This window comes from Oncorhynchus kisutch, linkage group LG17 (assembly GCF_002021735.2).
Source record: "Oncorhynchus kisutch isolate 150728-3 linkage group LG17, Okis_V2, whole genome shotgun sequence".
NCBI classification, from domain to species: Eukaryota; Metazoa; Chordata; class Actinopteri; order Salmoniformes; family Salmonidae; genus Oncorhynchus; species Oncorhynchus kisutch.
In genome coordinates this window covers 39,309,413-39,337,076 of record NC_034190.2, presented here as the reverse complement: position 1 = coordinate 39,337,076, position 27,664 = coordinate 39,309,413, and the positions used below count along the sequence as shown (strand labels likewise).

General features: G+C 44.1%; 1 protein-coding gene across 2 annotated transcripts; it reads left to right on the top strand.

The window, feature by feature from the left end:
- trhrb (thyrotropin-releasing hormone receptor b) lies at positions 1-27,664 on the top strand. 2 transcript variants are annotated; one of them, XM_031793806.1, is made up of 2 exons: positions 1-182; positions 25,911-27,664. In XM_031793806.1, exons 1-2 carry the CDS (start codon positions 177-179, stop codon positions 26,337-26,339), a joined length of 435 nt encoding a protein of 144 aa, XP_031649666.1. In that variant the 5' UTR covers positions 1-176; the 3' UTR covers positions 26,340-27,664. The 2 variants fall into 2 exon arrangements, with proteins under 2 accessions (XP_031649666.1, XP_020362938.1); XM_020507349.2 differs by lacking the exon at positions 1-182 and adding an exon at positions 22,467-23,569 and having other exon boundaries at positions 25,911-27,663.

The window sequence follows — 27,664 nt, the reverse complement described above, 5'->3', positions numbered from 1 at the left end:
TGTATAGTGAACTACTTTTGTTATGTTCCCCCGTTTCTGTGTTGTGGGTTTGTTTGTATGTGTGTGTTTCAGGATGGCTTCCTGAAATTCGGGATTGGTCTGCCAATGATTGTCCTGAGATTGGTCGGCCCCAGCAGATTTGAGCTCTGATCCCGCCCTCTCGTCAGGGGATACAGATGTCGGTAATTACAAACTCCTTCCCCAGCTGGATAAAAGCCAGTGTTCCTTTGTTAGGAGAAAGAGCTTCTTGGATGTCCTGTGCTGGTTGTTGCTCAGAGACAGTTTTGTTGCTCAGAGACAGTATTTTGTAGCTGCTACTTCTGAGGTATGTGTGTGCCAATAGGACTCAGTGGAGAGGGGGCTCTTTAACTTTAACTAAGGGATGACTGTATGTGGATGCTGGTATAGTGTATGTAGTTCAGAAAGTGTTAATACTAAAGGGAATATTATAATTTAGGCGACTGCCTACACCTTGCATGGGAACTAGCTAATTCTGTTGTAAATTATTAGGGAGTGGTAATAGTAACTAATTTGCATAACTAAGATAGTCATTCAGGATTTTTTTGTGCCTCATTCAAATGAAACATCTTATTCATATGAAGATATATCACTTCGTTATTTCTTTAGTTTCTCAGTGAAAGTGCGTAATAAGTTGACGAGGGCTAGCTAATTAACCAGTAGCTATGAATTAGGATGTGAGCATTTGTCATTTTTACCACCTTCATGCTCATCATTTCTACTATCAAAGGCCATTTCTATTATCAAAGGCTAGGCTACAGGGTATACATTTAGTTCGGATTTAGGGAAGCAAAATGTTAATTAATTGACTTAATTAACTCTAGTTATGATGCCTCAGCTGTAGATTTGTGTCTTCCAAAACAAATTAACTTTGATTGGGGACACTGCCCTGTGTAGGGTGCCGTCTTTCGGATGGGATGTTAAACGTGTGTCCTGACTCTCTGAGGTCATTAAAGATCCCATGGCACTTATCGAAAGAGCAGGGGTGTCCTGACTAAATTCCCAATCTGGCCATCATACCATCATGGCCTCCTAATCATCCCCAGCTTCCAATTGTCTCATTTATCCCCCTCCTCTCCCTGTAACTATTCCCCAGGTCGTTGCTGTAAATGAGAACGTGCTTTCAGTCAACTTACCTGGTAAAATTAAAAATAAAAAAATGTTGCTATGGAGAATTTTCATAAATATTCTGGGCATTCACCCTAAAGCCAAGTTACCTCGTAGTAATGAATAAAAGTAGGGTAGAGCAGAATGAGAAAATTAGACATGTGGTGCAGCATCCCAAATGGCATATATAGTATAGAGCACTTCTTTGATCAGGGCCCATATGCTTGGAATAGGACATTGGGGAGCCCCATCCTAGGTGCGTGGCATTTGGAGATAATTTGAAATTGGCTAGCTGCTCCCGTTGTTTGCTGATAATTATTTTGGTGTCTGTCCCAGAGTTAGTGTCGAGACAGTGTTTGGGTTATTAATTAGCCATGTTTGATGTCCAATCTGTGGCAATGCCAACTTTTGTTTGCTATGGAAAATGGAGTATTGCAGTATTGTCATGACATAGGTATCATGACACCCCTACCCTCAACAGTGCCATGTTTGGCTGTGGAGTGAGCTCCTGATTATGGTGAGGGGACTGTAAGAACAGGGTCTGAGTTCTGTAGTTGTGTACTGTATTATTAAAGTTGCTGTAGTAAACCTAACTTTGGGGGTTAAGGTGGAGCAGAGTGGAGATTTGTTCAATTTATTAGAATCAAAGGTTCTTGCAGGGCTCTGGTTCCTTTCTCTGCTGGTGTGGATGCTAGGGCTGTGACGGTAATTGAATAACCGTGTAACCAATGGTTATGGATAAAGACAGTCTAGAAAATAAAATAACCGTTGAAACAGTTTAAATAGGCCTACTTTCAGTTTTGGAAAAACATTTTTATTCATTTATATTTTCTATGTACTGTATATACTGTGATGACCTGACTAGATCATAAAGGAACAATTGCCCAGACAGAAGATTGAGTTTACGAATTTACGGTTTATAAACTCAACTTCACACAGGCTACCGTTTGGTGGTAGCCCGCGCCAAATAAATTAAGGATACCCCAAAAAAACAACCGTGACCCCCCCCCCCCCCCCCCCCCCCCCCCACGCCACTCCGCCAACAACCAGGATCCCCGGCATCAGAACATTCCAGGCATTCCCGTGATTGGCTGATAGCGAGTTGATTGGCATGTTGGAAACGCGAACACTGGGTACTGGTAAGTACAACACAACCAACTAATAGCCTAACACATAACACACAGCTGTCTGTGCGTGCCACTACACAGCCCTCGTCCCCAAGGGAACAAACAAAGTCTCTGAAGCGACCCGGAGGTCTCCTTTGCCTGCGTGGCCGTGATGGTCGCAGAGTGTCCAGATGTGAAACAGGGAGCTCAGTTCGTGGCAGCCTCTTTGGGACCCAGGGGATGAAGGCAGGGATATGGGGGACAAGGATGCGGGAACGGGTAATATAGTCCGTGGCTCCGGGGAACCATGCGGTGACACAGGGCGGGAGACTGGGCTGTCTGAAGCCCTGTCTGCGGCACCTGGGGGTGGGTGCCTGGAAATTGCCAGAGAGGGGAATTGTGGGGGTCCTTGGGGTTTGGGGAGAAGAGGCCTCTCTGTATGGGGCTAACCTGTCCCAGTGCAGTGCCACTTTTCTCCTCCTGGGTGGAAGCTGCAGCCAGTAAACAACCTCCCCTACCCTCTCCAGGACACTGCAAGGTCCCACCCAGTGACTGTCCAACTTGGGGCATCTGCTTTTTTTCTTAGGGGGCTGTAGACCAGCTCCCCAGCCAAAAAGTGCCTTACCCTGGTATGCACGTCATAGTTCCTCTTCTGCCTCACACCTGAATTCACCAGCTGCTCTCTGGTGGAGGTGTGGGCTGTCTCCAGGCGGTCCTGGAGTCTCCGGGCATACTCCGGCCCCGGGGGAACATGATGGCTGTCCAGGGGCCGACCAAACACCATCTCTGCAGGGGTGCGGATCTCTCTCCCCAGCATCAGGAGGGCAGGCGTGCAGCAGGTCTTGGACAGCGGAGCGGCATGCCATGTGGACCATAGGCAGGTGCTTGTCCCAGTCACGCTGGTGTTTGGCAGAGACAATGGCCAGCTGCTGTCCAAGCGTTTTGTTGAAGTGCTCCACAAGGCCATCACTTTGAGGATGGAGAGGAGTAGTGCTTGTCTTGTGCATACCCAGCCTCTCACACATGGTGGCGAACGCACGGGACTCAAAGTTTCTGCCTTGGTCGCTGTGGATGGACTCCGCAGCGCCAAACCTGCTGAACATCCCCGCTGTCAGGGCATTGACGATGGTCTCTGCCTCCTGGTCAGGCAGAGCATAGGCCTCGTGCCATTTTGTGAAATAGTCCATGGCCGTGAGCACCCAGCGGTTTCCACTGTCTGTGGTGGGGAACGGCCCAACTACATCCACTCCCACCATCTCCATGGGAGCCCCCACTGGTAACTTTGGAGCTGAGCATGAGAGCGGCCAGGGGGGCCCTTTCTCGCTGTGCAGTTGTCACAGCGGCGGAAAAAGTCCTCCACATCCCTCTTGTGCTGCCTCCAGTAAAAGCCCTGACGGAGACGGTGGAGTGTTTTTGTGACCCCAAAGTGTCCAGTCCCCACCCCCCTATGAGTGCTCTGGAGAACAGCCTCCCACAGTGCTTTTGGGACCACTACCTGCCACCTCTCCTCTCCCGTAGCTGACTCCCATGTCCCGCTGTAGCACGCCATCAGCCAGCCACAGTCTCTCAAACTTGGCCTTAGTTGCGCCTATACCCACTGTAGGTCTGTGTCCCGTCACTGCTGCCCCCCGATTCAGCCACGTCGACAGTCTGCAGCTCATTACAGACATGCCCGCTCACCCGACACAGTGTGGCACAGACCCTCTCCTCTGCACACAGCTCTTTCTCACGTCCCTCTCTCTGCTCAGTGGCGGCAGCCGTCTGCAGTACAGGGCCGACGGGACATGGTGTCGGCATTGGAATGGCGTGCCCCTGCCCTGTGCACCACTATGAAGTCGTACGGCTGAAGCTCCAGCGTGCCACCTGCCCCTCTGGCTCTCTGGAAGACATGAGCCACTGAAGAGCAGAGTGGTCAGTTCTTACTATAAAGGGCAGGCCACCCAGTTAGTACTTGATGTGTTTGATGGAAGCCACAACAGCAAGGAGCTCCCGCCGGGTGACACAGTAGCAGCGCTCATGTTTGTCAAATGTTTTGCTCCACTCTCTCCCACTCTGGCCCCACCTGGGCCCACATTGCTTGCGTCTGTGTCCAGGATAAAGGGCAAGGTGAGATCAGGAGGGGCAAGCATGAGGGCCCTGATAAGTACATGTTTGAGGGTGTTGAAGGCCTCCTCACACACCAAGGCCTTGTCCTTCAACATCAGGCGGTTCAGGGGAGCAGAAGCCCCATACAAACCTCCTGTAGTACAAGGTCAGGCCCAGGAAGCTCTTCAGCTGATGCAAGCCCTCATCTTGTCCTCCATGGTGCTGATACCCTCCTTCTCCACTTGGTGGCCCAAGAAGGACACCTCTCTCTTCATGAAGTGGCACGTCTCGGGGGGAATCTTCAGCCGTGCGGCAGCCACCCGCTCCAGTACACATCGTAGCTCCCCCAGGGCTGACTAGAAGGAGCTGCCATGGGCCAGGATGTCATTGAGGTATACCAGACACTGCTGTCGGGGGATGCCATCCAGCACCCTGTCCATCAAACACTCAAAAGTAGCTGGAGCGTTGCACAGGCCGAAGCACAGGACATTGAACTGCCAGTGTCCTCTGTTAGTGGAGAACGCAGTTTTAGCTCTGGCCTCTGGGGAGAGGGGCACCTGCCAGTAGCCACTGCGGAGGTCTAGTGAGGAGAACCAGGAGGACCCCATAACCAGGTCCAGCGACTAATCGATACATGGTATGGGATATGAGTCCTTCCTGGTTACCTCATTCAGCCACCTGTAGTGTGCACAGAATCTGAGCTTGCCCCCCTTTTTAGGAACCATGACGACTGGTGCCGCCCAGGGGCTGTCTGAGGGCTCGATGAAGTCTGCCCGCTGCATCTCCAACACAGCCTTGTCTGCCGCCTACTGGCCTACTGGGATACGGCGGGGAAGCATCTTGATTGGCCAAGCATCACCTGTGTCGATCTCATGCTGCACCAGATGAGTGTGACCCACCTCTTCCTCACTCAGCGCAAAGCTGCCTCTGAATTCAAACAGCAACTGCCACAACCGTTTCTGCTGGCCAGGGTCAAGACCAACACAGTTCCTCCCCCATATCTCCCTCACTGCAGACAGTGTCCTCTCCTCTCCCATCTGGGTTAGCTGGGCTGGAGGGTCCTGCACAGCCGCCACCCACACAGGATGACGCACAGATCTGCCTCCTACTGTCAGAGTCATTATTCCCTTACCTTTCATGGGTGCCAGCTCACCTGTGACTGTGCAGATCTGCAGAGTTGTGGACTCAAACTGAGTGTCCACCACAACCCAGTGTCCACCAGGGCAGAGCAGGGCACCCCCTCCACAGTGACAGGGACATGACCAAAGTAACCAACACAGGTTCCCCCCACCACAACAACAGGCTCCATCCGCTTGCCCTCGTCTGCTTCTGGGGGAGGTGGAGCCTTACTTCCCCATCTGTGCCAGTGGGCTCCTCCTGAAGATGATGGTGGTTGGGAAAGAGAGCCAGGGGTACGCACTATCCGGTCTATGAGGACCCCGAGCCATTTCCCTTAGCTCTGGGGGACTTGGGGCAATATTGGCGCAGATGGCCTGGATGGCCACACCCCCAGCAGACCCTGGGACCAGGGCGTGTGTTTTGTACAGCCTGTAGCGACACAGCACGAACGAGTTCAGTCATTTCAGCCACCCATGCAGGCTTTTCCAGTTCTGTGCTGCTCTGCCCCCCAGCCAACACAGTGGATCTGTCTCCCTGCACCCCCACCAAAGCGCCAGCTGAAGCCTCAGCCCACACCAGCTCCCTCTCCAAAGCCATCTCCAAGGCTATCTGCAATGACTCAGGATGAGCCAGCTGGGTCTGTATATGCAGCTCCGTAGGAGAGAGCCCCTGTATGAACTCGTCCCGTGCTAGCTTGCTCTGCAAGGAGGGGGGCATGTGAGCTTATGCCCGCCGAGAGAGGCTCTCAATGTCATTAGCTAGCACCCGTAGAGGCTCTCCAGGCTGCCTGCATCTATTACTCAGTTCGGAGTGCAGCAGCCCGGGCTGTACACACTGTGCAAAGCGCTTGCTCTGCTCACACTAAAGCACCATAATCACGTCTGTCCTCGGGGCTAACGTCGTTTTAGAGAATTTGGCAGTACGTCCAACTGGCCTCACAACCGCAGACCACGTGTATGGTATCGTGTCGGCAAGCGGTTTGCTGATGTCACCATTGTGAACAGAGCGCCCCACAGTGGCGGTGGGGTTGTGGTATGGGCAGGCATAAACTACGGACAACGAACACAATTGCATTTTATCGATGGCAATTTGAATGCACAAAAATACAATAACGAGATCCTGAGGCCCATTGTAAGGCCCATTAAGATATCTGTGACCAACAGATGCATATTTGTATTCCCAGTCATGTGAAATCCATAGACTAGTGAATTTATTTCAGTCAACTGATTTCCTCATTTGCACTGTAACTCAGTAAAATCAATTAAATTGTTGCATGTTGTCTTTATATTTTCGTTGTCACGTTCGTTGTATGGAGGAGACCAAGGCGCAGCGTGATATGAATACATTCTTCTTTTAATAAAGAAGAAACACTAAACAAAATACCAAAAGACAGTGCCGCTATATAAACCGAGTGCTGACAGGCATCTACACATAGACAATAACCCACAAAACCAAAATGGGAAATGGCAACCTAAATAGGATCCCCAATCAGAGACAACGATAAACAGCTGCCTCTGACTGGGAACCAATTCAGGCCACCATAGACCTACATTACCTAGACATACAAAAACCCTAGACAGGACAAAAAAACACATACTCACCCTCGTCACACCCTGACCTGACCAAAATAATACAGAAAACATATGTAACGGATGTGAAACGGCTAGCTTAGTGAGCGGTGGTGTGCGCTAAATAGCGTTTCAATCGGTGATGTCACTTACTCTGAGACCTTGAAGTAGTAGTTCCCCTTGCTCTGCAAGGGCCGTGGCTTTTGTGCAGCGATGGGTAACGATGCTTCGTGGGTGTCAGTTGTTGATGTGTGCAGAGGGTCCCTGGTTCGCACCCGGGTATGGGCGAGGGGACGGTCTAAAGTTGTACTGTTACACATAGATAACTAAGGTCAGGGCGTGACATTTGTTCAGTGTAAAATAAATCCTGCTAACGTCTCCAGTCATCTAAATTTATGTAGAATTGCATGAAATGTGTTTATAAAGGCCAAATTGCCGGACCATAGGCTACAAAAAAGTTTCCGATGTTTCTGCTCTATACCAGCACGCAAAACAATGATATTGCATTCAATGCTTTATTATAAACAGTTTTTTTTTTCAGTCGTTCTGGTACCTCAGAGCTCACCAGGTCACCCCCCTCTTGGGCTCACTTTTTGTTCCGGCACATCCCAATTTACAAATGAAGCACTGCCTGAGGGGAAAGAGGCACTGTCACTATTTGGACACCGAGGAACTTGAAGCTCTCTACCAGCTCCATGGCCGAGCAGCCGCACACAAGCCTAAGATCATGTGCAATGCCAAGCATCGGCTGGAGTGGTGTAAAGCTTATCTCCATTGGTCTCTGGAGTGATGACTCACGCTTCACCATCTGGCAGTCCAACGGACAAATCTGGATTTGGCGGATGCCAGGAGAACGCTTCCTGCCTCAATACATAGTGCCATCTGTAAAGTTTGGTGGAGGAGGAATAATGGTCTGAGGCTGTTTTTCATGGTTTAATTCCATGGCTTAATTCCATCGAAGGGAAGTCTTAACGCTACAGCATACAATGACATTCTAGACGATTCTGTGCTTCCAACTTTGTGGCAACAGTTTGGGGAAGGCCCTTTGCTATTTCAGCATGACAATTAAGAAAATAGGTTTTGTTGAGATCGGTGTGGCATGCACAGAGCCCTGACCTCAACCCCATCGAACACCTTTGGGATGAATTAGAACGCCGACTGCGAGCCAGGCCTAATAGCCCAACATTAGTGCCCGACCTCACGAATGCTCTCGTGGCTGAATGGAATTTGGCCGCGGCTAAATCTAGTTGATGATCCCTCCTATACGATATCTTTCATTGATAAACCGAATTAGAACAGAGCTGAGGTTCCATAGAGAATCTCTATTGACAGCTGGAGACTGATACATTACAAGGCACCCTGAACCATTCACTGTTGACCTAGAATCTGTCAAAAGGTGGTTGGGGAAGCAAAGCTCTTTGCAGTCCAAGCACACCATGTAGAGTCATCACATCAGGCCCTTTACTGAGCAAGGAATTTGATGGAATTGAGCAAAGGACAAAGCTAATGATCCAGTATTGAGTTAAGCCATTCAGAAGAGTGGAGGACATTCAGGTGTGGATGATTGAAGTGCAAACACAGCCAAAGACATCATATGCATGCTGTACTCGTTACCCCAATCCTGAGGCCTTAACGGAAAGATCGTTATAAAGCTGAGTGATGCAGAATAAGCCTGCGTCCCAAATGCAACTCTATTCCCAAGATAGTTCACTACTTTTGACCTGAGCCCCATGGGCGGTGGTAAAAGTAGTGCCCTATATAGGGAATAGGGTGCCATTCAGGACGTAACCTAAGACTTGTCTATCGATGTGAGAGAAACACACTTCTTGGCTCTCTCTGCCCCAAGTCTCCATGTGATTGAACTGAACATTACAGACAGACAGTTGTTCTCGGAAGCTTATTAGAAAAGGATGATAAGATACAAATGAGCATCAATTAAATCCAGCACAAAGTAGCCGACATTCAAAAGGACTGGGCAGCGACGACCCTTTTGTTGCCATGGTGCTTGATGGAAGCACATATTATGTATCATATTATACACATTTAAGATCATTTTCTCTGGCAACCTCTTAATGCCCTGTTCAATTTGTAAATCGGTCCAGGCACAATACCCCCCCAACTTCCCTTCAAATGTACACAAAGCCTTGCAAGGAAAGATAATTATAATAATTGTAACTCAAGCCAAAAATGGCAACGATGAGGATCATGGATTTGATTACTATAATTTGCCTCTGCTCAGACAGAGAATGGTGTGATATCAAGAATCAGCCCTTATCATGGTCAAGGCTGAATAGTTTAGGTGGGAGAGTGTTGTTCTCTCTTGGGTGTCATGAGTTCGTGCCACATCGTACTTTCCAAATGGGATGGATAAAGTCTACAGCTATGCCAGCTGTTATGGACTAACGATGAGCCATGTTCAGTAATCCCAGCTAGCACATAACGTTCTGAGAACCATATGTTTTTTATAGCTTGGTTGTCCTATGGTTATTTTGCACACAACCTTCCCACAACTTTCTGGGAATGGTGCAGGATAGTTGATTAGCTATGGAACCTCCTCAGCACATTTAAGGAACTTGACAAAAAAACTAAAATGTCTTTCTATTTCATTACTTTAAACAGAACATTTCCCAAAAAATGTAACATTAGTTACATTTCAATGTTGGTAAAGTTTCTGAAACATTCTCCAACTGTTATAACATTGGGAACGTTCTCAAATAGTTCAGATTACATTAAGAAACAACAATCTTCTGTGGGATTTTCAGTACTTCAGCGTAACGTTTTCTACAGGTTTCCTCATAGTTTTATTTAAAGTCACGTTCTCAAATTGTTCTGAGAACATTAAGAAAACTTTCCATAAAAACCTAAAGAAAACGTTAAATTTCAGGGAATGTTCTAAGAATGTTATTTAAAAACATACATTCCGTTCTCAGCATCTACAAAACTCTCTCTATCCTCTAGCTTGTTAAGTGTGTTCAGGTGTGTTGGTTAGCGTTTTTCATCATGAATATTGTTCTGGAGGCAGCTCTGCAGTGGTCACTAGCTGGCTCAGCCCCAAAGTTATAAAATCTGATTTTAAACCTAACTCTAACCTTATCCACACTGTTAACCCTAACCTTAAATAAAGAGCAAAAACAACATTTTTGTTTTTAATAAATTTTTACTAAATAGCCGATTTTGACTTTGCAGCTGACCTAAAGGGAAAATTCCTCAGTTCTGCCTCTTGCTTGAGAGTCATGACAAGTGTCAACCTGCGTTGGCCGCACCCACTAATTGGCTACACCTGATCTTAATGAGTGCTAGTTTCCTTTGAAATGGGGTCTGTTTGAATAGACTAAAAAACATGGCATGCTAGCTCCACCCAGGTGGTGGAGTGGACTAATTCCATGGATAGGTTTGAATCTCACTGATTCTGTGTCACCCCAAAAAAGACATGAATTTGCTTGATTAATGGCTAAGGAAATGAAATTCCATGTGTCCTATATGTGCTTGGAGTTAATAAAAAGTTCACCCAGTGTTATTCAAATACTTATTGAAACATTCAGTGAAAGTAAAAAAAAAAGTAATATATCTAGTTAGGAGGCAATATATATATATATATATATATATATATATATAACCGTTCCAAAGTTTGGGGTCACTTAGAGATGTCCTTCTTTTTGAAAGAAAAGCTAATTTTTTGCCCATTAAAATAACATCAAATTGATCAGAAATACAGTGTTAATGTTGTAAATAACTATTGTAGCTGGAAACGGCTGATTTTTATATGGAATATCTACATAGGCATACGAGGGCCATTGTCAGTGTCACGTTCTGACCTTTATTTCCTTTGTTTTGTCTTTATTTAGTATGGTCAGGGCGTGAGTTGAGGTGGGCAGTCTGTGTGTTTGTCTATGTTGAGGTTTTGAGTTCAGCCTAGTATGGTTCTCAATCAGAGGCAGGTGTCGTTAGTTGTCTCTGATTGAGAATCATACTTAGGTAGCCTGGGTTTCACTTTTGAGTTGTGGGTGTTCTGTTTTCCCTGTGTGTGTTTGTTTCCACACGGTACTGTTTTGGTTTCGTTCATGTTCACATTTATTGTTTTGTATTTTCATAGTGTTCAGCTTATATCTTAAAATAAACGTTACGGACACTTCGATCACTCCGATCCTTCCAGTGGGTCAGAAGTTTACATACACTAAGTTGACTGTGCCTTTAAACAGATTGGAAAATTCCAGAAAATGTCCTCATGGCTTTAGAAGCTTCTTATAGGATAATTGACATCATTTGAGTCAATTTAAGGTGCATCTGTGAATGTATTTCAAGGCCTACCTTCAAATTCAGTTTCTCTTTGCTTGACATCGATGGAAAATCAAGAAATCAGCCAAGAACTCAGAAAATAAATTGTAGACCTCCACAAGTCTGGTTCATCCTTGGAAAGCTATTTCCAAACGCCTGAAGGTACAACGTTCATCTGTACAAACAATTGTACGCAAGTATAAACACCATGGGACCACACAGCCGTCATACAGCTCAGGAAGGAGACGCGTTCTGTCTCCTAGAGATGAACGGACTTTGTGAAAATGCTGGAAGAAACAGGTGCAAAAGTATCTATATCCACAGTTAAACGAGTTCTATATCCACATAACCTGAAAGGCCGCTCAGCAAGGAAGAAGCCACTGCTCCAAAACCGCCATTAAAAAAAGCTAGACTACGGTTTGCAACTGCACATGGGGACAAAGATCATACTTTTTTGAGAAATGTCCTCTGGTCTGATTAAACAAAAATAGAACTGTTTGGCCATAATGACCATCGTTATGTTTGGAAGAAAAAGGGGGAGGCTTGCAAGCCGAAGAACACCATCCCAAAAGTGAATCATGAGGGTGGCAGCATCATGTTGTGGGGGTGCTTTGCTGCAGGGGGGACTGGTGCACTTCACAAAATAGATGACATCATGAGGATGGAAAATTATGTGGATATATTGAAGCAACATCTCAAGACATCAGTCAGGAAGTTAAAGCTTGGTTGCAATTGGGTCTTCCAAATGGACAATGACCCCAAGCATACTTCCAAAGTTGTGGCAAAATGGCTAAAGGACAACAAAGTCAAGGTATTGAAGTGGCCATCACAAGCCTTGACTTCAATCCCATAGAAAATGTGTGGGCAGAACTGGAAAAGTGTGTGTGTGTGAGCAAGGAGGCCTACAAACCTGACTCAGTCACACCATCTCTGTCAGGAGGAATGGGACAAAATTCACCCAACTTATTGTGGGAAGCTTTTGGAAGGCTACCCAAAACGTTTGACCCAAGTTAAACAATTTAAAGGCAATGCTACCAAATAGTAATTGAGTGTATGTAAACTTCTGACCCACTGGGAATGTGATGAAAGAAATGAAAGCTGAAATAAATCATTCTCTCTACTATTATTCTGACATTTCACATTCTTAAACTAAAGTGGTGATCCTAACTGACCTGAGACAGGGTATTTTTTTACTAGGATTAAATGGCAGGAATTGTGAAACTGAGTTAAATATTTTTGGCAAAGGTGTATGTAAACTTCCAACTTCAACTGTATATGCTGTATTCTATTTAACTGAATTTTAGTCAATGCCACTCTGACATTGGTCAATCTAATATTTATATATTACTTATGTCCATTCTTCTACTTTTAGATTTGTGTGTATTGTTGTGAATTGATACTACTGCACTGTTGGAGCTAGGAACACAAGCATTTCGCTACACTCTCTATAACATCAGCTAAATTTGTGTTTGTGACCAATAAAATTTGATTTGATTTGCGTGGGACTTGGGAAACGGTGAGGCTGAAAGCTGTGGCTAGTGATCAATTGTTGATAATCTTTACTCTTTAGAGTTGGCCCTTCCTTGGCCAACTCTACCTCCTCTGCCACCAACGTTCCCTCCACCTGGGGCAGAGCGATGACGGAATGGAGGTGCCAAAGAAGAGAAAAAAAGGAGAGATGGAGAAAGAGAGAAGGGATAGGAAGAGAAAGAGAGGAGGACGAAGAGGATGATCGAAAAGAAATCCAAGATATTGATGAAAAGTAAAGTGACAGTAATGTCAATAGAGGGAAAAGGATGACAGTGAATGACAGATGAAGAAGCAGAGAGATACCGGGAGAAAAGGAGACGGCAGAGAGCGTGGTAAGTCTTACCTTTTGCGTAACACATACACTGACAAAGGGACATAGAGCATAGTGACACCTGGTGGACATCAAAAGAACAGCCAGTTCTTCAGGTAATTTCCTCACCAAAGCATGGAAAGCTTAAGGCTTCATGAATTCATTAAGGGCCTCCTGGTCTTTCTGAGGCCATCATCTCTTACACATGTAGGCTTACAATAATGGCATGTTTCCACCAAAGCTTTTATGGTTTTTCACCAGCTTGTGTGTTTGTGTCTAATGATTCGGCACGTCTATACTGTGACAGAGATGGTAGGAGATAGTGATGGAGAAGAAAGTGAAGCAAGTATGGAGCATAGTGGTACAAATAAGGGGGGAGGGTAAGAAAGATACAAATTAATGCAGGAGAGAAAGTTCAAAGAGTGCAAGAAGGGGTGGAGTTAGGATTGTCCTTTTATTCAGTTACACTTCAAGTGACCATAGGATATATGAGTTATTATGTGAGGGCTTGTGTACCAAAGCATTTAAGATATTATAACTGCCAGAGGTTTGGGCATGTGGCAACGGCATGTAAAGAGAAAAATAGGTGTGCCAGGTGTGGTGCGGAGCATGAGTATAGGAAGTGCGGGGATGGTGTACAACCAAAGTGCTGCAGCTGTGAGGGTGCTCATATTGTGGCATATAGTGGGTGTGAGGCAATGAAGCAGACATTGGAGGTGCAACAAGTGAGAGTGGAGAGAAGGGTGTCTCATGCTGAGGCAGTGAGGTTGGTCCAGGTCCAGAGAGACACAGGTTGAAGGGAGAGATGGGTAGGAGCATCTAGACCGGGGATTACGTGGCAGGTAGGCGGCGATATGGTATACATAGATAAGAGAAAGCTGGTGATGTTCATAGCAGGAGCTGTCAATAGCACTGCTAAAGTAGAGTCTAAAACAGAGAGGATTCAGCTAATAGTGAAAGCGGCTGGGAGACATCTGAGTATAACAGGATTGACATAGGAAGAGGTTCGACATGACCTCAATCAGCCGACGGTGGAGTCCTGTATTACTGGATTTTAGTTATGGTGGTAGTACTACAATGGAATGCTCGAAGCCTGTTGGCTAATGGGCATGAGTTCAAACGGTTAATTGCACATTTGCCAGCTAAACCTGATGTGATTTGTGTACAGGAAACATAGTTCAAAACAACTTTGGAGTTTATCATACAGGGATGTGTAGTGGTTCATAGGGACAGAGATGTGGGGGGGCAGGTTAGAAGTAAGGTCATGTGGTGTGGGAATTTTAATGAGCAGACGATGGCTTGGATGGATATGAGAGGGGATGTGGATACTATGAATAACTGGGTGATTTGGGGGCAGCTACTGAGGTTATACCTAAGAGTTCAGGGAGGAGGAGGAGGAGGAAAGCAGTCCGATGGTGGACGGAGGAGTGTGGAGCAATAGTGGGGAGTAGGAGCAGGGCATTTAGAGTACTGAAAAGGATGTATAACTTCCAACATCTGATTCAGTATAAGCAGGCCCAGGCTCTGGTGAGGAGAACTATCCGTCAGGCAAAGAGGTCATGTTGGCTTCGGTTCTGTGACACCGTTGGAAAGGCGACACCTGAGGGAGAAGTGTGCATAGCTCTGCAAATTTAATTTTGGGTAGAGGCGGAAAGAGAGAGGAGCATCCTGGAGTGCTGGATATGAGGGAGGATATAAGTGATGGGTTGAATGCACCATTTACCATGGCAGAGGTGAAAAGGGCAATAGGTAAGGCTGGGTTAACTTCACCTGGGAAAGATGAGGTGTGCTATGTTATGTTGGCCCATCTTAGTGATGAGGCACTGGATAAGGTATTGGTGTTGTACAACACAGTGCTGGAGGAGGGGAATCTACCAGGAAGTAGGCAGTAGTGGTACCTATCCAGAAGTCAGGGAAGGACCCACAATAAGGCCAACAGGCTGTTGCCCAATAGCTTCAACATCACATGTATGTAAGTAAGATTATGGAACGTATGATTACGGAGAGGCTAACTTACGTCCTGGAGAGCAGGGGGGCTAGTATCGCTACATCAGAGTGGGTTCAGGAAGGGTAGTGGAACTATGGACTCAGTGCTCTGCTTAGAAGCAAGAGATCAAGAAGGCTCAGGTGAACAAGGAGACTGTTTTAGCTGTCTTTTTTTTATGTGGAGAAGGCATGTGATATGATGTGGAAGGAGGGGTTGTTAATCAAGTTTGATATTATGGGGGCAGGAGGAAGAACGTAAAACTGGATAAAGGATTTCCTGTTTGGAAGGTCTATCCAGGTGAGGGTGGGGGAGTCTATCAGGCAGCTACTGTACCTGGTGGATAAAGGAACACCGCAGGGGAGCGTGATTAGTCCTGTGTTGTTCTCAATCATGATCACTGATGTTTACTCTCAGGTATGGCCAGATATTGGGAGGTCATTATTGGCAGATGCTAGGGCCTTATGGAAAAGTGGAAGAAATGTGCCATACATAGTCAGGAAGGTACAGGAAGCAATTGATGAGGTAGAGCGGGGGGCATTAACATTGCGATTTAGGTTCTCTTCCTCTACCAGGAGGAAGGTGGTAGATGAGGTATGCTTGAGGTTATATGGGAGAAACTTGGAGAGGGTGGGGGCCTTCAGGTTCCTTGGGGTGTAGTTTGATACTAGACTGACCTGGGCAGAACACATTGAGAGAGTGGTGGGAAATTACAGGGTGCTAAATGTGATGCGCTGTCTGACAGGGAAGGAGTGGAGGGCTGGGCGTTCCTCATTGAGGACCATGTATGTTGCATTGATCTGTAATAGACTATGGCAGTATAGGATATGGTTCGGCAGCCCGGACCTCATTGGAAAGGCTAGATGTCATACAAGGGGCATTTCGTAGTTCCCCAGTGGCTGCACTACCGGTGAAGATGGGGGATATGCCATTTCAGATTAGGAGACAGCAGCTGGCAATTAATTATTGGGTCAACCAACAAGGACATCCTTCGAATGGGATCTTACAAGCATGCTGGAAACATGCGCAGACAGAATACAAGCTTTGGGTGTGTGGGTAATACCCAGGCGAAGCAGATACAACTGTATGGAAGGGAGTTTAGTCCCTTTTATCAAACAAAACTATGCTCAATTCTATCTCTGGGACCCTCAAATCAGAGTAATATTATAATTTAACTTCAGAGGTGAATATATCAAACCAGTTACCGTGATTAAAGTGTTTTGTTGTTGTGTACTCTCCTCAGACAAAACATGGTATTTTTTCACTGTAATAGCTACTGTAAATGGGACACTGCAGTTAGATTAACAATAATTTAAGCTTTCTGCCCAAATGAGACATGTCTATGTCCTGGAAAGTTGGCTGTTTTTTACAACGTCGTTCTAGTCACATTAGCGCACATTAGGGACACCAATCCCATAGAGGTTAACCACTTAATCTTTGCTTGTAGGCTTGGCAGAGTTACGGATTCGTGTTTTCAGTTTATACCAAACAAGTTTGATCGGGTTTAAATCAGGAGACCTATAGATGTAGAGATGCAAAAAATATTTTAAATATACCGTAGGTGTTGTCGGTCTTTTTTTATTTATTTTTATTTTACTACATAAAGTTCTACTTACTCTGCTGGCGTCTTGACCCAGTTTATGCCCTCATTTGCAATGCAAACCCGGGTGGCAGTGTGTTTTGGGTCATTGTCTGCATTTGGAGAAGAAAAAAAATAATTTAGCCTAACAGCCAACATTGTAAATAGGCCTAAACACAACAAAATATTGCTATAATCCTACCTTGAAAGAAACGACGTGGTCCCAGAAACACCTCTATGACATAGGGTCCATCATATCTCTTGAAGATTTCTTCCTCAAAGAAATCTTGAGCGATGATACCTGAAAAAGGAAGCAACAGTGAATTATTGTGGAACACATAGCAGTCCGTGAGGTGTAGGCTACAATATTTTATTTACTTTTTGCTTTTATATACATACCATCAAAAATCCAATATGGGACTTGTCCATGACGAGAAATTGCCCTCCACACATGGAGTTTGAGGGGATGCTTGGGACTTGGCTTGCTTGATCTTCTTCCTTTTTTTTCTGTAGCAATTTTGAGCAAATTGCTCAAGGGCCACGGTTGATTCATCTGTGAAGATGGCGTCATTGAATGTCTCGCCAGCTTTGATCCATGCCTGGATGCAAAGTTATTTCTTTGTCAGACGAATCATTGGGATGAAACTGCAGAACAGTATAAAACAAGAGAACACACATGGTTATTGTTTTGAAAAAAAAAATGTGTGTGTGTGTATATATATATATATATATAAAATGTCTTACAGAGCCTTTGCATAAGTCCTCTCAAGTTTCTTCAACTGTCTAATAACTGTGATTAGAGCGATGTTGATGTTGTGCCTTGAAGCCAGCAGATTCCAGATTGCCTTTGCTGATCGCTCATCATCTTCATCCATCAGTGAGTTGATCACTTGAATTGTCTTGCTGGAAATGGAATACAATGTAAAAATGTGCAGCATACTGTAAAGACCAGCAGTCGATTTATTTAAGCATTATTTTTAGCATTAATTAGGCCTACTTTACAGTATTGTAGTCTACTGTACCTGTTCATTTTCCTGGGCTTTCGTGTTCGGCATAACACAGGCATTTGATGATAGTGTTTGCGAATAGCACAGTCCGTGACCAAAATCCCCAAGTCTACCAGTATTTTTGAAATGTCTCCAGTAGATTTTCCATTCCTCCTGAAAGCCCTAATCTGCTCACTTAAATGAATAGAGATCCTGCTACTGTCACGACGTCCGCCAAAGTCGGGTCCTCCCCTTTGTTTCGGGCAGCGTTCGGCGGTCGGTGTCGCCGGTCTTCTAGCCATCGTCGATCCACTTTTCATTTTCCATTTGTTTTGTCTTGTTTTTCCTCACACCTGGTTTCAATACCCTCATTTACTTGTTGTGTATTTAACCCTCTGTTCCCCCCATGTCTTTGTGTGGGATTGTTGGTTGTAGTGCTTGTGCACGTTCCCCTGGAGCACACGTAGGGTTATTTTGTGCCCATTTACTCTTGTTGTTCTGGATGCCGTTGGTGTTGCTTAATAAATCTCCGGTTATTACCAAGTTCTGCTCTCCTGCGCCTGACTTCTCTGCCGCCCATTACGCACCCCGCTACAGCTACAGTATGTTGTTACGTCATAATCGAAGTGAGGACAATCGGCGATCTGCTGTATACTTATGGCCTCTTGTAACCTGAAAGCCACATCTTTCCAGTACTCCTCACCCCACCCCAAATTCCACCCTTAGCACAGTTACCATTCAAAAACAAGCTGTTTACCTACAAAAAATAACATTGTGATCAAAGAGAACAGACGAAATGGACATAGTTTTCATCAAGCCAAAATATTGTTATTTTTTAAACAAGCCATAGAAAGTTGGTTGCAATTTCAGTTTAATCCCCCAGAAAAAAAAACTGAACAAATAATACAACAAATATTGTGGTTAAACTCAAATATACTAATAGATTTTTTTTTAAAGTCAATTGGAACCTTTAACAAGTGGAAGGGGGGAAAGGTATTATTATTATTAACCCTGTAACCCCATCTATCCACGGTTTGTGGTTTGGGTATGTTGTATACACTTCCTGATGAACTTAGTCACCGTGTTCGTGTATACATCGATGTCATTATCCGAGGCTACCCAGAATATCCCAGTCAGCGTGTCCATCAGTTGACAGCAAAACATCTTGAATAATAAGCAGTATAAGCGGTCCACATAACTTGTTTGCAACCCTCAAAGATTGGTCAAAGTAAGATGATAAGTTATATTCCAAAAACCATATTCCAATAGAACAATTGTTATTATTCTAACCCACAACTAATAGCTGATAACGGTATTATTCGTTTAAGATTAAAAGGAGGGTGTTTCGGCCCCCAAAGCTTTAATCAGAAAATAAATGGTATTCTTGTAATAAAGTTCAAGTACCATTTGAGACCATTTCACCTTGACCAGAGCCTTGTATTTACTTTGAACAGCAAGATATGTGCACTTTGGGAAGCATATCCAGTTTGTATTGTGATTGCTGCCATTGTGCATGTTGTCTGTCTAGACTAGAATGTGTTTGCTTAGACAGGCCAATGGCCATTGACCCTCAGTATTAATACCGGACTTGATCTCAAGCATTGAATGACAGTCAAAGCAGAATGGAATATAAACTGTGTTGCCTGTACAGCAATTTTTAAGCAAAACCAATATGTTATTTTCTTTCAGACACAAGAAATGAAATATTTTAATACCCCTCATTATTTCAAGCTAAAGGAGAAAAAAGAGAGAATAGGGACAACTGTGGTATGATTCCCAGCAGTTCTTGACCACCTGTGGCTCAGAATGGGCTGCTGGTAGCATTCTTGCCTGTTCAGAACAAAATTACATAAATAGTCCAGCTTTGGCATGATTCTCTGCACTGTTCCTTTACCACTACCAACAGCACAGTTGGTGTGGGGGAGAGATAATTCTCACATTCAGTGTTGAGTAGAATAAGCAGTGGAATCCCAGATGAATCTGCAATGAAATCACAGGCATGTAAACATTTGAATCTGTTTTCTCTCAGAGAAGCTTCAGTACCACCACAATGCTCTACCGTAGTTGTTACTGTATAGTGAGAGAAATTGTGGGGTATGACAGGGTTTTATAGGCCTACATATACAGTAATAAATAGGCATTAAGCTAAATGTTATGGTACAATGCAAGCCTAATGTTTACATACAATATCATTGCTATTCCTCCCTCATTTACATAAACATAATGTATCCAGAAACAAAGCAAGATATAAAAAAACTCTCAGGGGCTGCATTTGCTACATTTATTTTTAAATTAATTAAATACATTGAGTGTACAAAACATTAGGAACACATGCCCCTCCCATGACATAGACTGACCAGGTTAACCCAGTTATGATCTTTTATTGATGTCACTTGTTACATCCACCAATCAGTGTAGATGAAGGGGAGGAGGCAGGTTAAAGAAGGATTTTAAGCCTTGAGACAATTGAGACATTCTTTTTGATTTTACCTTTATTTAACTGGGCAAGTCAGTTAAGAACAAATTCTTATTTTCAATGGCGGCCTAGGAACAGTGGGTTAACTGCCTTGTTCAGGGGCAGAAAGACAGATTTTTACCTTGTCAGCTCGGGGATTTGATCTTGCAACTAGGCTACCTGCCGCCCCAAATTGCGTAGCTGTGCCATTAAAAGGGTGAATCTGTGCCATTCACAGGGTGAATGAGCAAGACAAGGTACAAATCTGTCGTTCTGCCCCTGAACAGGCAGTTAACTCACTGTTCCCAGGCCGTCATTGAAAATAAGAATGTGTTCTTAACTGACTTGCCTGGTTAAATAAAGGTAAAATTGAATTTTTAAAAAGTGCCTTTGAATGGGGTATGCTAGCCTAGGGGCCAGGTGCACCGGTTTGAGTGTGTCAAGAACTGCAACGCTGCTGGGTTTTTCACGCTCAACAGATTCCTGTGTGTATCAAGAATGGTCCATCACCCAAAGGACATCCAGCCAACTTGACACAACTGTGGGAAATATTGGAGTCAACATGGGCCAGCATCTCTGTGAAATATTTTCGACACCTTGTAGTCCATGCCCAAATAAATTGAGGCTGTTCTGAGGGCAATAGGGGATGCAACACAATATTAGGAAGGTGTTCCTAATGTTTTGTACACTCAATGTATACCTATTGATTCTTCAAGAATATAAATTGTAGATGTCTCGTGATCTTACTTCAACTGTTGTACCCCACCGGAGCCCAAAATATAAGCTTGGTTTACTCCTTTGTTTGTAACCAATGTAAATGTAAACAAACACTGTGTAGCCTTAGAACGAGTGGTTAAAACTAGAATGTGTATATAATGGATGGTCAGTTCATGTATTCATCACTCTGTCCATGAGTTTGAGAGTGGTTACATTTCTCCAGCCCCATCCTTCAGCTGTTTACTAAATCACTGGCGGTGCCACAGCTTTGTTATTGTTCGAACTGCAGGTTGCCCCTTTACTATCTCAGCGCTATTCTGATGATGTAATCCTGGCGTGGGAAACATTTGATTTTCCTCATACCAACTCAACCCCCTTATCTCAATTAGATCAAGATCTCCCTGTCCCTTCGTACTACATCATTAAAAAAAGTCCCTATGGGTAGAGTCTATTCAAACCCCATGTCCCCCTAACTTCACTCTAAATTAACCCAACTGAAATGCCCTGCTTGCCCTTGCCTTACTGTCAAACGTTCATGTACCAATGTGTTTTTTACTCCGTGGGGCTGAGAATTTCAAATGGACTGAGCTATAGACAAGACATAATCTGTAGCATGAAGTATTACATCACTATGCATGTTCCTATATACTGCAGCTTTGTGTAAGAGGCATGGGAAGCTTCCTTTGCACTTCTATTCTTCTGTTCAGTATTTAAATGGCTGACATCCATGTAAACAACACTTCCGTCAAGTCTTTGTGACAAAGTTATTTTCTTTATCACACTGAGTGCCTTTTGTTCATTGTTCCCGATGGTGAAGAGCCCAGTGCCTGATGGTTGTGTTGAAAATGAGAAATCCCAATTACCTATCCTGCCAATCAGTGGGAGGCCTGAGAAATGTTTGGCTTATGTTATCATGAAACAAAATATAGATTACCACACCACCGCTGCCATCATCCCAACAAAATAAAAGCAAATAGACCTATGTTCAGACCTAGTCACAGTGGAATATTCTATTTTCTAATAAACAGATTTAATTGGGATTCATCTTGATCTCTCTCTCGCTCTCTTTCTCTCTCTCTCTCTCTCTCTCGCTCCCTCTCAGTGTATACCTATTGATAGAAAGAGAGAGAAATGCAGCTCGCTCTGGCAGACATTCTGATCATTCAGATGAATGCTTTTTGTTACCACCATTTGTGAATGTCACATCCACAAAAAGTGTCTCCAAATGATAAAGTATACTATTATGGTTAGAATATATATATTTTTTACATTTACAATGATATCATAAAAAAGGGAACCAAATGTGTATATATTGTGGGCTAGTCACATAACCATTCAAATTATTTTCACCATTCTTACCAACGGTTATGAACCAACAATACACTTAAATTGATTCAATTGTTTACTCAATTACTAAACAAAATACTTTTTCACGATGGCATAAAGCAACTGGTGACAGATTATTTCCCCCAAATCGTCAAATCTCAGAGAGCGCTTTGCTCTGATGATGCAGAGAAAATGACCAAAAACCAACCAACATCCCTCCTCTCATCCCTTTCAGTCAGGCCCACTCTCCTTATTTAGTGACACCACTGTGACTTCGATGCGCGCACTGACTCCCTGTTTCACTTGCTACAACTTTGGATGAAAGAAACACTGGACACAACGGCGCGCTCTCACATTTACGCACGACATGACAAGGAAAACTCAATGCTTATTTTGCAAGTGTGAGAGAAAGTGGAAAAATATGTTTTGGAATTGAAGCACAATACCTTTTAACCTTTTGGCATGGATGTATTTTTCAACTAGTAGGTTGACAGGCTTACTTCCCATAGTATTATATACTAGCCTACTACCGTGTAATAGCCTACTGATTCGGTTATAGGCCTACGTGTAGTGGGTAGGCTACTTTATAAATTAATTGTTTTCTCTCTACTCGACATATTCACAGAACTGAAAATGGAAAATGTTACTGAAGCTCAAGAAAATCAGACTTGGGGGACTTGGACGGACCAAATAATCGAATACAAAGTGGTGAGCACTTTGTTAGTTATCGTGATATGCGCCTTTGGGATCGTTGGTAATGTTATGGTGATCTTAGTGGTGCTTACCACTAAACACATGAGGACACCCACCAACTGCTACCTGGTGAGCTTGGCCGTTGCAGATCTCATCGTACTAACTGCGGCGGGCTTACCGAATATCACGGACAGCATCTTCGGGTCTTGGGTGTTCGGCCGATCAGGATGTCTCGGAATCACCTACCTCCAGTACCTGGGAATCAATGCATCGTCCTGCTCTATCACCGCCTTTACCATCGAACGGTACATCGCTATTTGCCACCCGATAAAAGCCCAGTTGCTGTGCACACTGTCCAGAGCCAAGAAGATAATATTGTTTGTCTGGGTTTTCACTTTACTTTACTCCGTCATGTGGTTCTACCTGTCAGATATCAAAGAAGAATCATATGAGAACGGCGTGACCATCGTGACATGCAGCTACAAAGTTTCAAGACAACTCTATTTGCCCATTTACTTTTTGGATTTCGGGATATTTTTTGTTGTGCCGCTTATGCTGTCAACCATTCTGTATGGTCTCATCGCCAGAATCCTGATCATGAATCCGTTACCTTCTGAACGCAAGGGTAAAAGTAAAAATGAACAAAGCAACACAACGAGGGGATGTAAAAACTCCCACCACACCAGCACTACCGCTACTTCTCGGAGACAGGTGATTTGCGGTTGCTAAAAAAATAAGTGCTCTCCTATTCATTAGCAATTGATAATAAATTGGAATGCACATGGGTGAGTTAGCTTTTTGTCACAACATCGGGAGTCTGGTTCCTAAAACTACAAGTGCGCTCCTATTTATTAGGTATTGGTAATACATTGGAATAGCCAGCATAAGCGGTGAGTTAGCTTTTTGACACAACATCAGGTGTCTGTGTGCAGCCTGGTCTCATTTCGTATTATTTCCTCTCTGCATTGTTGGGCATTAAGCGTTTCACTGTTCCAATCAAATCAAAATCCAATCAAATTGTATTGGTCACATACACGTGTTTAGCAGATGTTATTGCGAGTGTAGCGAAATAATTGTGCTTCTAGTTCCGACAGTGCAGCCATATCTAACAAGAAATATCTAACAATTCCACAACAAATACCTAATGGAATATGGAATGGAATAAGAATATATAAATATATGGATGAGGAATGACAGAGTGACAGGCTAAGATGCAATAGATAGTATAGAATACAGTATATACATATGAGCTGAGTAATGCAATATATGTAAACATTATTAAAGTGGCATTATTAAAGTGACTAGTGTTCTATTTATTAAAGTGGCCAGTGATTTCTAGTCTATGCCTATAGGCAGAGGCCTCTAATGTACTAGTGATGGCTGTTTAATAGTCTGATGGCCTTGAGATAAAAGCTGTTTTTCAGTCTCCCGGTCCCAGCTTTGATGCACCTGCACTGACCTTGCCTTCTGGATGGTAGCGGGGTGTCCAGGCAGTGGCTCGGGTGGTTGATGTCCTTGATGCTCCTTTTGGCCTTACTGTGACATTGGGTGCTGTAGGTGTCCTGGAGGGCAGGTAGTTTGCCTCCGGTGATGCGTTGTGCAGACCGCACCACCCTCTGGAGAGCCTTACGGTTGTGCGCGGTGCCATTGCGTACCAGGCGGTGATACAGCCCGACAGGATGCTCTCAATTGTGCATCTGTAAAAGTTTGAGGTTTTTAGGTGACAAGCCACATTCCTTCAGCCTCCTGAGGTTGAAGAGGCGCGGTTGCACCTTCTTCACCAAACTTTCTCTGTGGGTGGACCATTTCAGTTGGTCAGTGATCTGTACGCCGAGGAACTTAAAGCTTTCCAACTTCTCCACTGCTCTCCCATCGATGTGGATAGGGGGGTGGTCCCTCTGCTGTTTCCTGAATTCCACGATCATCTCCTTTGTTTTGTTGATGTTGAGAGAGAGGCTATTTCCTGACACCACACTCCAAGAGCCCTGACCTCCTCCCTGTAGGCTGCCTCATCGTTGTTGGTAATCAAGCCTACTACTGTTGTGTCATCTGCAAACTTAATGATTGAGTTTGAGGTGTGCATGGCCACGCAGTCATGGGTGAACAGGGAGTGCAGGAGGGGGCTGAGACCGTACCCTTGTGGGCCCCCAGTGTTGAGGATCAGCGAAGTGGAGATATTGTTTCCTACCTTCACCACCTGGGGGGGCCCGTAAGGAAGTCCAGGACCCAATTGCACAGGGAGGGGTTGAGACCCAGGGCCTCAAGCTTATTGATGAGCTTGGAGGGTACTATGGTGTTAAATGCTGAGCTATAGTCAATGCATTGTTTGGAATTAAGCATTGCACTGTTAGTCTACACCTGTTGTTTACGAAGCATCAAACTGACCCCTAGCTTTGGGACATAACATCCAGGCCTACTGAGGGATACCAAATAAAATCCTGTTTTATTTGTCATATGCTTGTAAACCACATGTGTAGACTAACAGTGCAATGCTTATTTCCCAACAATGCAGAGGAAAAATAGAGAAATCATCCAATAATAATAACACGAGGAATAAATACACAATGAGTAATGATGACTATATACACGGGGAACCAGTAGCTAGTCGATGTGCAGGGGTGTTTGAGGTACAGTAGATACAGTATGTACTGTACATATGTAGAGACAAAGTGACTAATATTATAATCATTTGAAATAATGATCCGTTTTTATAAGCTAACTAATCCAAACAACTAATGTTGCATGTTTATTACACGTTTAAAGTGACAGTTCACTTCAAAATCAACGTTTTTCAGATGATTGTATTGCCCAATCTGTAGATCCAATATGCTTCAATTCCAAATGAATGGGAAATATAGGCACCATCTGAAATTATATGGAACCTTGAGGCATAAACAGTATAGCTGGATCTACACAACAGATGGCATTTCTGTCTCACTCTATAATTATTGTATTGCTGAGAATATTGCAGACTGCAGTGTAAGGGAAATAAACCCAGTAGCGTTGTTCGATTGAAAAGTGGCCCATAGTCACCATCTCTTCCATGTCGTAGGTGACCAAGATGCTGGCTGTGGTGGTGATCCTGTTCGCTGTGCTGTGGATGCCATACCGCACCCTGGTGGTGGTAAACTCCTTCCTGGAGCAGGCCTACATGAATACCTGGTTTATCCTCTTCTGTCGGAGCTGTGTCTACATCAACAGCGCAATCAACCCCATCATCTACAATGCTATGTCGCAGAAGTTCCGTGCCGCCTTCCGCAAGCTCTGCCTCTGCGGACGGAAAGGCTCTGAGAAGCCTACTGGCGGCACGTACAGCGTGGCGCTGACCTACAGCGTGGTCAAGGACACATCTATGGTGGAGACTACGGACCAATTCAACACAGAGCTGGACGAGATCATGGTAACCTGTGAGTTGCCTGACAAGAAGATGGTGTTTCAGGACACCTGTGTGCACGACAAGGTGACTTTATGCAATGACTGATGTTGTAAGGTTCGAGGTTCAGGGTTCAGTTACTGAAGATGACAGCTCCTCTAAGCCTTGAGGGATGTGCTGAGGCCACAGGAATCTGACTTGCTCTCAACTGTCCTGTGTCACAGCCATTTTCACTCACACTGAAGTTGACTATCAAGAGACCCAAGCTTGACCTTCGGTGAGTAATTGTAAGGCCCCATGTACAGTACAATGTGAAGGCTATGTGGTGACACATTACTGTGTTGTGTTTGCTCTTCAGACACAAGTCCCAAGAGCAGACACACGTTTCAAGTGTGTGCTCTTGGGACACGGACAATGTGAACTGCCCTGGTGTGACTCAAATTGCACATTTTCCACTCTTAATGAGACCTCACTAGCAGGGTCAGAGACAAGCCTCTCTCTTTCTCTCTTTCTCAAACAAGGAATACAGACTTATGAGTCTAAGGCCAATGTCCTTTATGCAGGCCTATTTCCACATTTAGATTTTTCTTTATTTTTATTATATTATGCACCATATTATTGTGTAACGTGAAAAATCTGTTGGCTATTTGTTACAGAGAGTAAAATGTAAACATCAGAACTTGAGTCCATTTTGGAGGATCAAGAGTGAGTGATTCTGATTTTGATACAGTTACTGTATATATTGTGGTATATTAGGACTTTTCTACCTCTAGGATGAGGTCCCCCAGTCCATTTAATCTTAGTTATTCATTGGGATTTTAAAGGTGCTCCTGCTCTGAGACGCTTGATACATATTCCCCCTGGATCCTGGAACTGAGGAATCTATGAGTGTGCCCGGCGACACAAAGGCAACACAATTTGGCACGGTGCCATACCTGTCATAACATAAATCTCTATTTCTTAGCCAGCTGTACACTGCCGAGAGTTCAATGATTATTTGAATGGAGAGTGATTGATACATTTTACCTTCCATGAATGTACAAATATTTCACCTTGATTATTAATGAAATCATGCATCACTTTGTGGAAACTATCAAAATATATTTTGAAACTATTTGTAAAGTAATCATTCTTGTACTTTATTTCAAATCCTGTTTGCTTGAGGTGAGGATCGCTGTATGTTGATTGATGTGTGATTTTTCTGTGAATTATCACATACATATACATTAAAAGTACTTTTTTTCCTTAGTGCTGAAATAGACATCAATATTTAGATATCAATAAGATAAGCAGATATCATTAAGTATATTGTGCGGTAACATATGGTGGACGTCTTTCCTTTTTAAAGGAATATGATTGCGTTTGTCGGTTGTTTTGAATAATGTTTTGTTGAATAACTACCATAATGATTCAAATAAACAACTTTAAAAACA

Bases quoted from the DNA above. Each gene is read 5' to 3' on its own strand.
- trhrb (XM_020507349.2), top strand. From the start codon at position 22,799: ATGGAAAATGTTACTGAAGCTCAAGAAAATCAGACTTGGGGGACTTGG. The intron at 23,570-25,910 runs GTGATTTGCGGT...TCCATGTCGTAG, and splicing joins CCGCTACTTCTCGGAGACAG to GTGACCAAGATGCTGGCTGT.